Below are 14,258 nucleotides of genomic sequence, written 5' to 3'. Positions count from 1 at the left end.
TGTGTGTGGATGTGACTGGCGTGTGTGTGTGGATGTGACTGGCGTGTGTGTGTGGATGTGACTGGCGTGTGTGTGGATGTGACTGGCGTGTGTGTGGATGTGACTGGCGTGTGTGTGGGGATGTGACTGGCGTGTGGGTGTGGATGTGACTGGCGTGTGGATGTGACTGGCGTGGGTGTGGATGTGACTGGCGTGTGTGTGTGGATGTGACTGGCGTGTGTGTGTGGATGTGACTGGCGTGTGTGTGGATGTGACTGGCGTGTGTGTGTGGATGTGACTGGCGTGTGTGGATGTGACTGGCGTGCGTGTGGATGTGACTGGCGTGTGTGTGTGGATGTGACTGGTGTGTGTGTGTGGATGTGACTGGCGTGCGTGTGGATGTGACTGGCGTGTGTGTGTGGATGTGACTGGTGTGTGTGTGTGGATGTGACTGGTGTGCGTGTGGATGTGACTGGCGTGCGTGTGGATGTGACTGGCGTGCGTGTGGATGTGACTGGCGTGCATGTGGATGTGACTGGCGTGTGTGTGGATGTGACTGGTGTGTGTGGATGTGACTGGTGTGCGTGTGGATGTGACTGGTGTGTGGATGTGACTGGTGTGCGTGTGGATGTGACTGGCGTGTGTGTGGATGTGACTGGCGTGCGTGTGGATGTGACTGGCGTGCGTGTGGATGTGACTGGCGTGTGTGTGTGGATGTGACTGGTGTGTGTGTGTGGATGTGACTGGCGTGCGTGTGGATGTGACTGGCGTGCGTGTGGATGTGACTGGCGTGCGTGTGGATGTGACTGGCGTGCTTGTGGATGTGACTGGCGTGTGTGTGGATGTGACTGGTGTGTGTGGATGTGACTGGTGTGCGTGTGGATGTGACTGGTGTGTGGATGTGACTGGTGTGCGTGTGGATGTGACTGGCGTGTGTGTGGATGTGACTGGCGTGCGTGTGGATGTGACTGGCGTGCGTGTGGATGTGACTGGCGTGCGTGTGGATGTGACTGGCGTGTGTGTGGATGTGACTGGCGTGCGTGTGGATGTGACTGGCGTGCGTGTGGATGTGACTGGCGTGTGTGTGGATGTGACTGGTGTGTGTGGATGTGACTGGCGTGTGTGTGGATGTGACTGGTGTGTGGATGTGACTGGTGTGTGTGTGTATGTGACTGGCGTGTGTGTGTGGATGTGACTGGCGTGTGTGTGGATGTGACTGGCGTGTGTGTGGATGTGACTGGCGTGTGTGTGGATGTGACTGGTGTGTGTGTGTGGATGTGACTGGCGTGTGTGTGGATGTGACTGGCGTGAGTGTGGATGTGACTGGAGTGTGTGTGGATGTGACTGGTGTGTGTGGATGTGACTGGCGTGTGTGTGGATGTGACTGGCGTGTGTGTGGATGTGACTGGCGTGTGTGTGGATGTGACTGGCGTGTGTGTGGATGTGACTGGCGTTTGTGTGTGGATGTGACTGGCGTGTGTGTGGATGTGACTGGCGTGTGTGTGGATGTGACTGGCGTGTGTGTGGATGTGACTGGCGTGTGTGTGTGGATGTGACTGGCGTGTGTGTGTGGATGTGGCTGGCGTGTGTGTGTGGATGTGACTGGCGTGTGTGTGGATGTGACTGGCGTGTGTGTGTGGATGTGACTGGCGTGTGTGTGGATGTGACTGGCGTGTGTGTGGATGTGACTGGCGTGTGTGTGGATGTGACTGGCGTGTGTGTGTGGATGTGACTGGCGTGTGTGTGTGGATGTGGCTGGCGTGTGTGTGTGGATGTGACTGGCGTGTGTGTGGATGTGACTGGCGTGTGTGTGTGGATGTGACTGGCGTGTGTGTGTGGATGTGACTGGCGTGTGTGGATGTGACTGGCGTGCGTGTGGATGTGACTGGCGTGTGTGTGTGGATGTGACTGGTGTGTGTGTGTGGATGTGACTGGCGTGCGTGTGGATGTGACTGGCGTGCGTGTGGATGTGACTGGCGTGTGTGTGTGGATGTGACTGGTGTGTGTGTGTGGATGTGACTGGTGTGCGTGTGGATGTGACTGGCGTGCGTGTGGATGTGACTGGCGTGCGTGTGGATGTGACTGGCGTGCGTGTGGATGTGACTGGCGTGTGTGTGGATGTGACTGGTGTGTGTGTGTGGATGTGACTGGTGTGCGTGTGGATGTGACTGGCGTGCGTGTGGATGTGACTGGCGTGCGTGTGGATGTGACTGGCGTGCGTGTGGATGTGACTGGCGTGTGTGTGGATGTGACAGGCGTGTGTGTGGATGTGACTGGCGTGTGTGTGGATGTGACTGGCGTGTGTGTGTGGATGTGACTGGTGTGTGTGTGTGGATGTGACTGGCGTGCGTGTGGATGTGACTGGCGTGCGTGTGGATGTGACTGGCGTGTGTGTGTGGATGTGACTGGTGTGTGTGTGTGGATGTGACTGGTGTGCGTGTGGATGTGACTGGCGTGCGTGTGGATGTGACTGGCGTGCGTGTGGATGTGACTGGCGTGTGTGTGGATGTGACTGGTGTGCGTGTGGATGTGACTGGTGTGTGGATGTGACTGGTGTGCGTGTGGATGTGACTGGCGTGCGTGTGGATGTGACTGGTGTGCGTGTGGATGTGACTGGTGTGTGTGTGGATGTGACTGGTGTGCGTGTGGATGTGACTGGTGTGTGGATGTGACTGGCGTGCGTGTGGATGTGACTGGCGTGTGTGTGGATGTGACTGGTGTGTGTGGATGTGACTGGTGTGTGTGTGGATGTGACTGGTGTGTGTGTGGATGTGACTGGTGTGCGTGTGGATGTGACTGGCGTGTGTGTGGATGTGACTGGTGTGCGTGTGGATGTGACTGGCGTGTGTGTGGATGTGACTGGTGTGCGTGTGGATGTGACTGGTGTGTGGATGTGACTGGCGTGCGTGTGGATGTGACTGGCGTGCGTGTGGATGTGACTGGTGTGCGTGTGGATGTGACTGGTGTGTGGATGTGACTGGTGTGTGGATGTGACTGGCGTGCGTGTGGATGTGACTGGCGTGTGTGTGGATGTGACTGGCGTGTGTGTGGATGTGACTGGTGTGCGTGTGGATGTGACTGGTGTGTGGATGTGACTGGCGTGCGTGTGGCTGTGACTGGCGTGTGGATGTGACTGGCGTGTGTGTGTGGATGTGACTGGTGTGTGTGTGGATGTGACTGGTGTGTGTGGATGTGACTGGCGTGTGTGTGGATGTGACTGGCGTGTGTGTGGATGTGACTGGTGTGTGTGGATGTGACTGGCGTGTGTGTGTGGATGTGACTGGTGTGTGTGTGGATGTGACTGGTGTGTGTGGATGTGACTGGCGTGCGTGTGGATGTGACTGGTGTGCGTGTGGATGTGACTGGTGTGTGGATGTGACTGGCGTGCGTGTGGATGTGACTGGCGTGTGTGTGGATGTGACTGGTGTGTGGATGTGACTGGTGTGCGTGTGGATGTGACTGGCGTGTGGATGTGACTGGCGTGTGTGTGTGGATGTGACTGGTGTGTGTGTGGATGTGACTGGTGTGTGTGGATGTGACTGGCGTGTGTGTGGATGTGACTGGTGTGTGTGTGGATGTGACTGGTGTGCGTGTGGATGTGACTGGTGTGCGTGTGGATGCGACTGGCATGTGTGTGGATGTGACTGGTGTGCGTGTGGATGTGACTGGTGTGCGTGTGGATGTGACTGGCGTGTGTGTGGATGTGACTGGTGTGCGTGTGGATGCGACTGGCGTGTGTGTGGATGTGACTGGCGTGCGTGTGGATGTGACTGGTGTGCGTGTGGATGTGACTGGCGTGTGTGTGGATGTGACTGGTGTGTGTGGATGTGACTGGTGTGTGTGTGGATGTGACTGGTGTGTGTGTGGATGTGACTGGCGTGTGTGTGGATGTGACTGGTGTGTGTGTGGATGTGACTGGTGTGTGTGTGGATGTGACTGGCGTGTGTGTGGATGTGACTGGTGTGTGTGTGGATGTGACTGGTGTGCGTGTGGATATGACTGGCGTGTGTGTGGATGTGACTGGTGTGTGTGGATGTGACTGGCGTGTGTGTGGATGTGACTGGTGTGTGTGTGTGGATGTGACTGGCGTGTGTGTGGATGTGACTGGTGTGTGTGTGTGGATGTGACTGGCGTGTGTGTGGATGTGACTGGCGTGTGCGTGTGGAAGTGACTGGCGTGTGCATGTGGAAGTGACTGGCGTGTGCGTGTGGATGTGACTGGTGTGTGTGTGGATGTGACTGGTGTGTGTGTGGATGTGACTGGTGTGTGTGTGTGGATGTGACTGGCGTGCGTGTGGATGTGACTGGCGTGTGGATGTGACTGGTGTGTGTGTGGATGTGACTGGCGTGCGTGTGGATGTGACTGGCGTGTGGATGTGACTGGCGTGTGCGTGTGGATGTGACTGGTGGATGTGACTGGTGTGTGCGTGTGGATGTGACTGGTGGAAGTGACTGGCGTGTGCGTGTGGATGTGACTGGTGTGTGTGTGGATGTGACTGGTGTGTGTGTGTGGATGTGACTGGCGTGCGTGTGGATGTGACTGGTGTGCGTGTGGATGTGACTGGTGTGTGGATGTGACTGGCGTGTGCGCGTGGATGTGACTGGTGGATGTGACTGGCGTGCGTGTGGATGTGACTGGCGTGCGTGTGGATGTGACTGGCGTGCGTGTGGATGTGACTGGTGTGCGTGTGGATGTGACTGGCGTGCATGTGGATGTGACTGGCATGCGTGTGGATGTGACTGGTGTGTGGATGTGACTGGCGTGTGTGTGGATGTGACTGGTGGATGTGACTGGCGTGTGCATGTGGATGTGACTGGCGTGTGTGTGTGGATGTGACGTGTGTGTGGATGTGACTGGTGTATGTGACTGGTGTGTGTGTGGATGTGACTGGTGTGTGTGAGTGGTGTGTGGATGTGAGTGGCGTGTGGATGTGACTGGTGTATGTGACTGGTGTGTGTGTGGATGTGACTGGTGTGTGTGAGTGGTGTGTGGATGTGAGTGGCGTGTGGATGTGACTGGTGGATGTGAGTGGCATGTGGATGGGACTGGTGTGTGTGAGTGGTGGATGTGAGTGGTGCTTGTGGATGTGAGTGGCGTGTGGATGGGACTGGTGTGTGTGAGTGGTGGATGTGAGTGGTGCTTGTGGATGTGAATGGCGTGTGGATGTGACTGGTGGATGTGACTGGTGGATGTGAGTGGCGTGTTGGATGTGGCTGTGAGTGGCGTGTGGATGTGACTGGTGGATGTGAGTGGAGTGTGGATGTGACTGGTGGATGTGAGTGGCGTGTGGATGTGACTGGTGGATGTGAATGGTGTGTGGATGTGACGTGTGGATGTGACTGGTGGATGTGAGTGGAGTGTGGATGTGACTGGTGGATGTGAGTGGAGTGTGGATGTGACTGGTGGATGTGAGAGGCGTGTTGATGTGACTGTGAGTGGTGGATGCGAGTGGCGTGTGGTTGTTTTGAGTGGAGTGTGGATGTGAGTGGAGTGTGGATGTGACTGGTGGATGTGAATGACTGGTGGATGTGAGTGGAGTGTGGATGTGAGTGGCGTGTTGGATGTGGCTGTGAGTGTTGGATGCGAGTGGTGTGTGGATGTGAGTGGAGTGTGGATGTGACTGGTGGATGTGAGTGGCGTGTGGATGTGACTGGCGTGCGTGTGGATGTGACTGGCGTGTGTGTGGATGTGACTGGCGTGTGTGTGGATGTGACTGGTGTGCGTGTGGATGTGACTGGTGTGTGGATGTGACTGGTGTGCGTGTGGATGTGACTGGTGTGTGGATGTTACTGGCGTGTGTGTGGATGTGACTGGCGTGTGTGTGGATGTGACTGGCGTGTGTGTGTGGATGTGACTGGTGTGTGTGTGGATGTGACTGGTGTGTGTGTGGATGTGACTGGTGTGCGTGTGGATGTGACTGGCGTGTGTGTGGATGTGACTGGTGGATGTGAGTGGCGTGTTGGATGTGGCTGTGAGTGGCGTGTGGATGTGACTGGTGGATGTGAGTGGAGTGTGGATGTGACTGGTGTGTGTGGATGTGACTGGTGTGTGTGTGGATGTGACTGGTGTGCGTGTGGATGTGACTGGTGTGCGTGTGGATGTGACTGGCGTGTGTGTGGATGTGACTGGTGGATGTGAGTGGCGTGTTGGATGTGGCTGTGAGTGGCGTGTGGATGTGACTGGTGGATGTGAGTGGAGTGTGGATGTGACTGGTGGATGTGAGTGGCGTGTGGATGTGACGTGTGGATGTGACTGGTGGATGCGAGTGGCGTGTTGGATGTGGCTGTGAGTGGCGTGTGGATGTGACTGGTGGATGTGAGTGGAGTGTGGATGTGACTGGTGGATGTGAATGGCGTGTGGATGTGACGTGTGGATGTGACTGGTGGATGCGAGTGGAGTGTGGATGTGACTGGTGGATGTGAGTGGCGTGTGGATGTGACGTGTGGATGTGACTGGTGGATGCGAGTGGCGTGTTGGATGTGGCTGTGAGTGGCGTGTGGATGTGACTGGTGGATGTGAGTGGAGTGTGGATGTGACTGGTGGATGTGAATGGCGTGTGGATGTGACGTGTGGATGTGACTGGTGGATGTGAGTGGAGTGTGGATGTGACTGGTGGATGTGAGTGGAGTGTGGATGTGACTGGTGGATGTGAGAGGCGTGTTGATGTGACTGTGAGTGGTGGATGCGAGTGGCGTGTGGATGTGAGTGGAGTGTGGATGTGAGTGGAGTGTGGATGTGACTGGTGGATGTGAGTGACTGGTGGATGTGAGTGGAGTGTGGATGTGAGTGGCGTGTTGGATGTGGCTGTGAGTGTTGGATGCGAGTGGTGTGTGGATGTGAGTGGAGTGTGGATGTGACTGGTGGATGTGAGTGGCGTGTGGATGTGACTGGCGTGCGTGTGGATGTGACTGGCGTGTGTGTGGATGTGACTGGCGTGTGTGTGGATGTGACTGGTGTGCGTGTGGATGTGACTGGCGTGTGGATGTGACTGGTGTGTGGATGTGACTGGCGTGTGTGTGGATGTGACTGGCGTGTGTGTGTGGATGTGACTGGTGTGTGTGTGGATGTGACTGGTGTGTGTGTGGATGTGACTGGTGTGCGTGTGGATGTGACTGGCGTGTGTGTGGATGTGACTGGTGGATGTGAGTGGCGTGTTGGATGTGGCTGTGAGTGGCGTGTGGATGTGACTGGTGGATGTGAGTGGAGTGTGGATGTGACTGGTGTGTGTGGATGTGACTGGTGTGTGTGTGGATGTGACTGGTGTGCGTGTGGATGTGACTGGTGTGCGTGTGGATGTGACTGGCGTGTGTGTGGATGTGACTGGTGGATGTGAGTGGCGTGTTGGATGTGGCTGTGAGTGGCGTGTGGATGTGACTGGTGGATGTGAGTGGAGTGTGGATGTGACTGGTGGATGTGAGTGGCGTGTGGATGTGACGTGTGGATGTGACTGGTGGATGTGAGTGGCGTGTTGGATGTGGCTGTGAGTGGCGTGTGGATGTGACTGGTGGATGTGAGTGGAGTGTGGATGTGACTGGTGGATGTGAATGGCGTGTGGATGTGACGTGTGGATGTGACTGGTGGATGTGAGTGGCGTGTGGATGTGAGTGGAGTGTGGATGTGAGTGGAGTGTGGATGTGAGTGGAGTGTGGATGTGACTGGTGGATGTGAGTGACTGGTGGATGTGAGTGGAGTGTGGATGTGAGTGGCGTGTTGGATGTGGCTGTGAGTGTTGGATGCGAGTGGTGTGTGGATGTGAGTGGAGTGTGGATGTGACTGGTGGATGTGAGTGGCGTGTGGATGTGACTGGCGTGCGTGTGGATGTGACTGGCGTGCGTGTGGATGTGACTGGCGTGTGTGTGGATGTGACTGGTGTGTGTGTGGATGTGACTGGTGTGTGGATGTGACTGGCGTGTGTGTGTGGATGTGACTGGTGTGTGTGTGGATGTGACTGGTGTGTGTGGATGTGACTGGTGTGTGTGTGGATGTGACTGGTGTGTGTGTGGATGTGACTGGTGTGTGTGTGGATGTGACTGGTGTGCGTGTGGATGTGACTGGTGTGTGGATGTGACTGGTGTGCGTGTGGATGTGACTGGCGTGTGTGTGGATGTGACTGGCGTGTGTGTGGATGTGACTGGTGTGTGTGGATGTGACTGGTGTGTGTGGATGTGGATGTGACTGGTGCGTGTGGATGTGACTGGCGTGTGCGTGTGGAAGTGACTGGCGTGTGCGTGTGGAAGTGACTGGCGTGTGCGTGTGGATGTGACTGGTGTGTGTGTGGATGTGACTGGTGTGTGTGTGTGGATGTGACTGGCGTGCGTGTGGATGTGACTGGCGTGTGGATGTGACTGGCGTGTGCATGTGGATGTGACTGGTGGATGTGACTGGCGTGTGTGTGTGGATGTGACGTGCATGTGGATGTGACTGGCGTGTGTGTGGATGTGACTGGTGTGCGTGTGGATGTGACTGGCGTGCGTGTGGATGTGACTGGCGTGCGTGTGGATGTGACTGGCATGCGTGTGGATGTGACTTGTGTGCGTGTGGATGTGACTGGCGTGCATGTGGATGTGACTGGCATGCGTGTGGATGTGACTGGTGTGTGGATGTGACTGGCGTGTGTGTGGATGTGACTGGTGGATGTGACTGGCGTGTGCGTGTGGATGTGACTGGCGTGTGTGTGTGGATGTGACGTGCATGTGGATGTGACTGGCGTGTGTGTGGATGTGACTGGTGTATGTGACTGGTGTGTGTGTGGATGTGACTGGTGTGTGTGAGTGGTGTGTGGATGTGAGTGGCGTGTGGATGTGACTGGTGGATGTGAGTGGCATGTGGATGGGACTGGTGTGTGTGAGTGGTGGATGTGAGTGGTGCTTGTGGATGTGAATGGCGTGTGGATGTGACTGGTGGATGTGACTGGTGGATGTGAGTGGCGTGTTGGATGTGGCTGTGAGTGGCGTGTGGATGTGACTGGTGGATGTGAGTGAAGTGTGGATGTGACTGGTGGATGTGAGTGGCGTGTGGATGTGACTGGTGGATGTGAGTGGCGTGTGGATGTGACTGGTGGATGTGAATGGCGTGTGGATGTGACGTGTGGATGTGACTGGCGTGTGCGTGTGGATGTGACTGGCGTGTGCGTGTGGATGTGACTGGTGTGCGTGTGGATGTGACTGGTGTGTGTGTGTGTGGATGTGACTGGCGTGTGCGTGTGGATGTGACTGGTGTGTGTGTGGATGTGACTGGTGTGTGTGTGTGGATGTGACTGGCGTGTGTGTGTGGATGTGACTGGTGTGTGTGTGGATGTGACTGGTGTGTGTGGATGTGACTGGTGTGTGTGTGGATGTGACTGGTGTGTGTGTGGATGTGACTGGTGTGCGTGTGGATGTGACTGGTGTGCGTGTGGATGTGACTGGTGTGTGGATGTGACTGGTGTGCGTGTGGATGTGACTGGCGTGTGTGTGGATGTGACTGGCGTGTGTGTGGATGTGACTGGCGTGTGTGTGGATGTGACTGGTGTGTGTGGATGTGGATGTGACTGGCGCGGGTGTGGATGTGACTGGTGCGTGTGGATGTGACTGGCGTGTGCGTGTGGAAGTGACTGGCGTGTGCGTGTGGAAGTGACTGGCGTGTGCGTGTGGATGTGACTGGTGTGTGTGTGGATGTGACTGGTGTGTGTGTGTGGATGTGACTGGCGTGCGTGTGGATGTGACTGGCGTGTGGATGTGACTGGCGTGTGCATGTGGATGTGACTGGTGGATGTGACTGGCGTGTGTGTGTGGATGTGACGTGCATGTGGATGTGACTGGCGTGTGTGTGGATGTGACTGGTGTGCGTGTGGATGTGACTTGTGTGCGTGTGGATGTGACTGGCGTGCATGTGGATGTGACTGGCATGCGTGTGGATGTGACTGGTGTGTGGATGTGACTGGCGTGTGTGTGGATGTGACTGGTGGATGTGACTGGCGTGTGCGTGTGGATGTGACTGGCGTGTGTGTGTGGATGTGACGTGCATGTGGATGTGACTGGCGTGTGTGTGGATGTGACTGGTGTATGTGACTGGTGTGTGTGTGGATGTGACTGGTGTGTGTGAGTGGTGTGTGGATGTGAGTGGCGTGTGGATGTGACTGGTGGATGTGAGTGGCATGTGGATGGGACTGGTGTGTGTGAGTGGTGGATGTGAGTGGTGCTTGTGGATGTGAGTGGCGTGTGGATGGGACTGGTGTGTGTGAGTGGTGGATGTGAGTGGTGCTTGTGGATGTGAATGGCGTGTGGATGTGACTGGTGGATGTGACTGGTGGATGTGAGTGGCGTGTGGATGTGACTGGTGGATGTGAGTGGCGTGTGGATGTGACTGGTGGATGTGAATGGCGTGTGGATGTGACGTGTGGATGTGACTGGCGTGTGCGTGTGGATGTGACTGGCGTGTGCGTGTGGATGTGACTGGTGTGCGTGTGGAAGTGACTGGCGTGTGCGTGTGGATGTGACTGGTGTGTGTGTGGATGTGACTGGTGTGTGTGTGTGGATGTGACTGGCGTGCGTGTGGATGTGACTGGCGTGCGTGTGGATGTGACTGGCGTGCGTGTGGATGTGACTGGCGTGCGTGTGGATGTGACTGGCGTGCATGTGGATGTGACTGGCATGCGTGTGGATGTGACTGGTGTGTGGATGTGACTGGCGTGTGTGTGGATGTGACTGGTGGATGTGACTGGCGTGTGCGTGTGGATGTGACTGGCGTGTGTGTGTGGATGTGACGTGCATGTGGATGTGACTGGCGTGTGTGTGGATGTGACTGGTGTATGTGACTGGTGTGTGTGTGGATGTGACTGGTGTGTGTGAGTGGTGTGTGGATGTGAGTGGCGTGTGGATGTGACTGGTGTGTGTGTGGATGTGACTGGTGGATGTGAGTGGCATGTGGATGGGACTGGTGTGTGTGAGTGGTGGATGTGAGTGGTGCTTGTGGATGTGAGTGGCGTGTGGATGGGACTGGTGTGTGTGAGTGGTGGATGTGAGTGGTGCTTGTGGATGTGAATGGCGTGTGGATGTGACTGGTGGATGTGACTGGTGGATGTGAGTGGCGTGTTGGATGTGGCTGTGAGTGGCGTGTGGATGTGACTGGTGGATGTGAGTGGCGTGTTGGATGTGGCTGTGAGTGGCGTGTGGATGTGACTGGTGGATGTGAGTGAAGTGTGGATGTGAATGGTGGATGTGAGTGGCGTGTGGATGTGACTGGTGGATGTGAATGGCATGTGGATGTGACGTGTGGATGTGACTGGTGGATGTGAGTGGAGTGTGGATGTGACTGGTGGATGTGAGAGGCGTGTTGATGTGACTGTGAGTGGTGGATGCGAGTGGCGTGTGGATGTGAGTGGAGTGTGGATGTGAGTGGAGTGTGGATGTGACTGGTGGATGTGAGTGACTGGTGGATGTGAGTGGAGTGTGGATGTGAGTGGCGTGTTGGATGTGGCTGTGAGTGTTGGATGCGAGTGGTGTGTGGATGTGAGTGGAGTGTGGATGTGACTGGTGGATGTGAGTGGATTGTGGATGTGAGTGGCGTGTTGGATGTGGCTGTGAGTGTTGGATGCGAGTGGTGTGTGGATGTGAGTGGAGTGTGGATGTGACTGGTGGCTGTGAGTGGCGTGTGGATGTGACTGGTGGATGTGAGTGGAGTGTGGATGTGACTGGTGGATGTGAGTGGCGTGTGGATGTGAGTGGCGTGTTGGATGTGACTGGTGGCTGTGAGTGGCGTGTGGATGTGAGTGGTGGCTGTGAGTGGCGTGTGGATGTGAGTGGTGGATGTGAGTGGCGTGTGGATGTGAGTGGTGGGTGGATGTGAGTGGTGGCTGTGAGTGGCATGTGGATGTGAGTGGCGTGTCCGCACGTGACTGGCTCGTATCTGTAGGGTCCTGCCAGGACTGATGGAAGCCGCTGGAGCCGTACCTGGGTGTAGTGGCCGCACATCTGGCCTTCCTGACAGGTGTCAGTAGTGAAGTTGTAGTAGTCGCGCTCTCGGTGCCAGTCGGCCATGCCGAGCTCCACATCCAGGCTGGAGCCAGTCATCAAGAACAGGTTCTCGCCTCGGAAGCCTCTTTCTTCATTATGGTCCCAGACACATTTTGCAGCATAAGATCTGGCCAGGTCTTCCAGCGTCCGGTCCCACCGCTGTAGACAAAGAACAGCAGAAGCGTAAGGGATTATTACCACTTCTGTTATTACACCCCAGTATACAAGCTGTGCTGCACCCTGGGGTTCCGAAGTGCTCAGCATTCACATCAGGGAGGGTTCTCTCTAGAGACACTGATGCTCCAGCTGACAACTGCCGAAACTATAGGGACAGCAGGGACCTCCAAATGTTCGGACACCAGACCTGGGAGATCGCAACACTAATGCCGTAAGGCCACGTCTACCATTCAGAGATCAGTATATATACAGCATACACACATCTACCATCCAAGGAGTCATATAGTGTACATACATCTACTATCCAGAGAGCAATATATACAGGGTGGGCCATTTATATAGATACACCTGGGTGGGCCATTTATAAAGTTGCATCCAAAATGGCCGCCATGGTCACCATCCATCTTGAAAAGTTATCCCCTCCCATATACTAATGTGCCACAAACAGGAAGTTGATATCACCAACCATTCCCATGTTATATAGGTGCATCCATATACATGGCCCACCCAGGTGTATCCATATAAATGTCCCACCCTGTATATATATGTCATAGAGAAAAATGCAAAATCCATAAGACCTCTCCAGAGAGAAGACATTTCACACTCGCATTGAACATATGGGGAAAAATATAATTTTAACAGGGCAAGAGGGAAATAGAGCAAACACCTTCATCTCCCCTTTCCATCCCATCGAATATATATGCTGTGTTGCCCGCCTGACTTTCCCATGTCCAAGCGTGACACAACCAGTCTGAGATTCTTTTACGCAGAGGAAGAGAACTGCCTTCCCAGGCATAAGGCTCATCAAAGCATTTTTTGTAGACACTCTGTCTCTGGTATCCAATGATGATTATTGGGGTTTGCATCAATCTGATATTTATGGGAGATATATTTAGATATGCTTTAGCAAAGGAATGAACAGAAAGCATAATGGTTTGATAGATGATGCTATCCAGGCTATGTTTGACCTCTATGTAAAGGTAAAATCACGATAAGAAACATGACTACAATATCTACCACCTGGGACCTCCAGAGGCGAAGATATTCTGTAAATAAAGAATCTCCTAAAGTTCCCATTTTGCATAATCTTTGTATAATTGTTATAAACACTGCCTATCTTTCTGGATTAATATATAATGTAATAAGTCTGTTACTCTCTTTTTTGTTGTTGTGGAGCTGGCAGTGACCTTACTGGTGTGTATATATACAGTTCTGTGAAAAGTGTTTGCCCCCTTCCTGATTTCCTATTTTTTTGCATGTTTGTCACACAAATATTTCAGATCACCAAGCAAATTTAAATATTAGACAATAATAACAACACAAGTAAAGACAAAATACAGTTTTTTAATGAAGTTCTTTATTACTAAAGGAAAATGAAATCCAAACCTACAGGGCCTGTGTGAAAAAGTGATTGCTCCCTCCCCCCTCTTAAGACATAAGTAATGGTGGTTTTGGAGACCACCAGAGACCCCATCTGCCTGTATGTCCTTATTCATACTTTTTCCTGTTCGATTTTAAGAATTTACAATAAATGATGTATTTTTAACTGAAGTCCAGCGCTGGAGATTCCATCCATTATCCACAAATGGCAAAAACATGAAACAGTGAAGAATCTTCACCGAAGTGGCCAGCTGACCAAAATTACCCCAAGAGCACAGCAAAGGCTCAGCCAAGAGGTCACAAAAGACCCCACAACAACATCAAAAGAATGGCAGGCCTCACTTGCCTCAGGTAAGGTCAGTGTTCATGACTCCACCATAAGAAAGAGACTGGGTAAAAATGGCCTACATGGCAGAGATCCAAGAGGACAACCACTGCTGAGCAATAAGAACATAAAGGCTCCTCTCAGTTTTGCCAGAAAACATCTTGATGATCCACTATACTTTTGGGAGAATACTCTGTGGACTGGTGAAACTCAAGTTGAACATTTTGGAAGTTGTATGTCCCATTACATACATTACCAACAGTAAAATATGGTGGTGGTAGTGTGATGATCTGGGGCTGTTTTGCTACTTCAGGACCAGGAAGACTTGTTGTGGTAAATGGAACCATGAATTCTGCTGTCTACCAAAAATTCCTGAAGGAGAATGTGTGGCCATCTGTTCATGA

General features: G+C 53.9%; 1 protein-coding gene across 1 annotated transcript in view; it reads right to left on the bottom strand.

Annotated features, from left to right (window-relative positions):
• LOC141098872 (peptidase inhibitor 16-like) overlaps positions 1-14,258 on the bottom strand; it is a 188,589-nt gene that overhangs the window by 97,813 nt on the left and 76,518 nt on the right. Inside the window, exon 2 of the mRNA XM_073586827.1 lies at positions 11,910-12,131. Coding sequence (XP_073442928.1) covers positions 11,910-12,131 — 222 coding nt within the window. The remainder of the gene's footprint in view (positions 1-11,909; positions 12,132-14,258) is intronic.

Source organism: Dendrobates tinctorius, unplaced genomic scaffold (assembly GCF_039654945.1).
Source record: "Dendrobates tinctorius isolate UK_male_01 unplaced genomic scaffold, ASM3965494v1 ptg000096l, whole genome shotgun sequence".
Lineage (NCBI taxonomy): Eukaryota > Metazoa > Chordata > Amphibia > Anura > Dendrobatidae > Dendrobates > Dendrobates tinctorius.
This window is presented reverse-complemented; position numbering and strand designations above follow the sequence as displayed.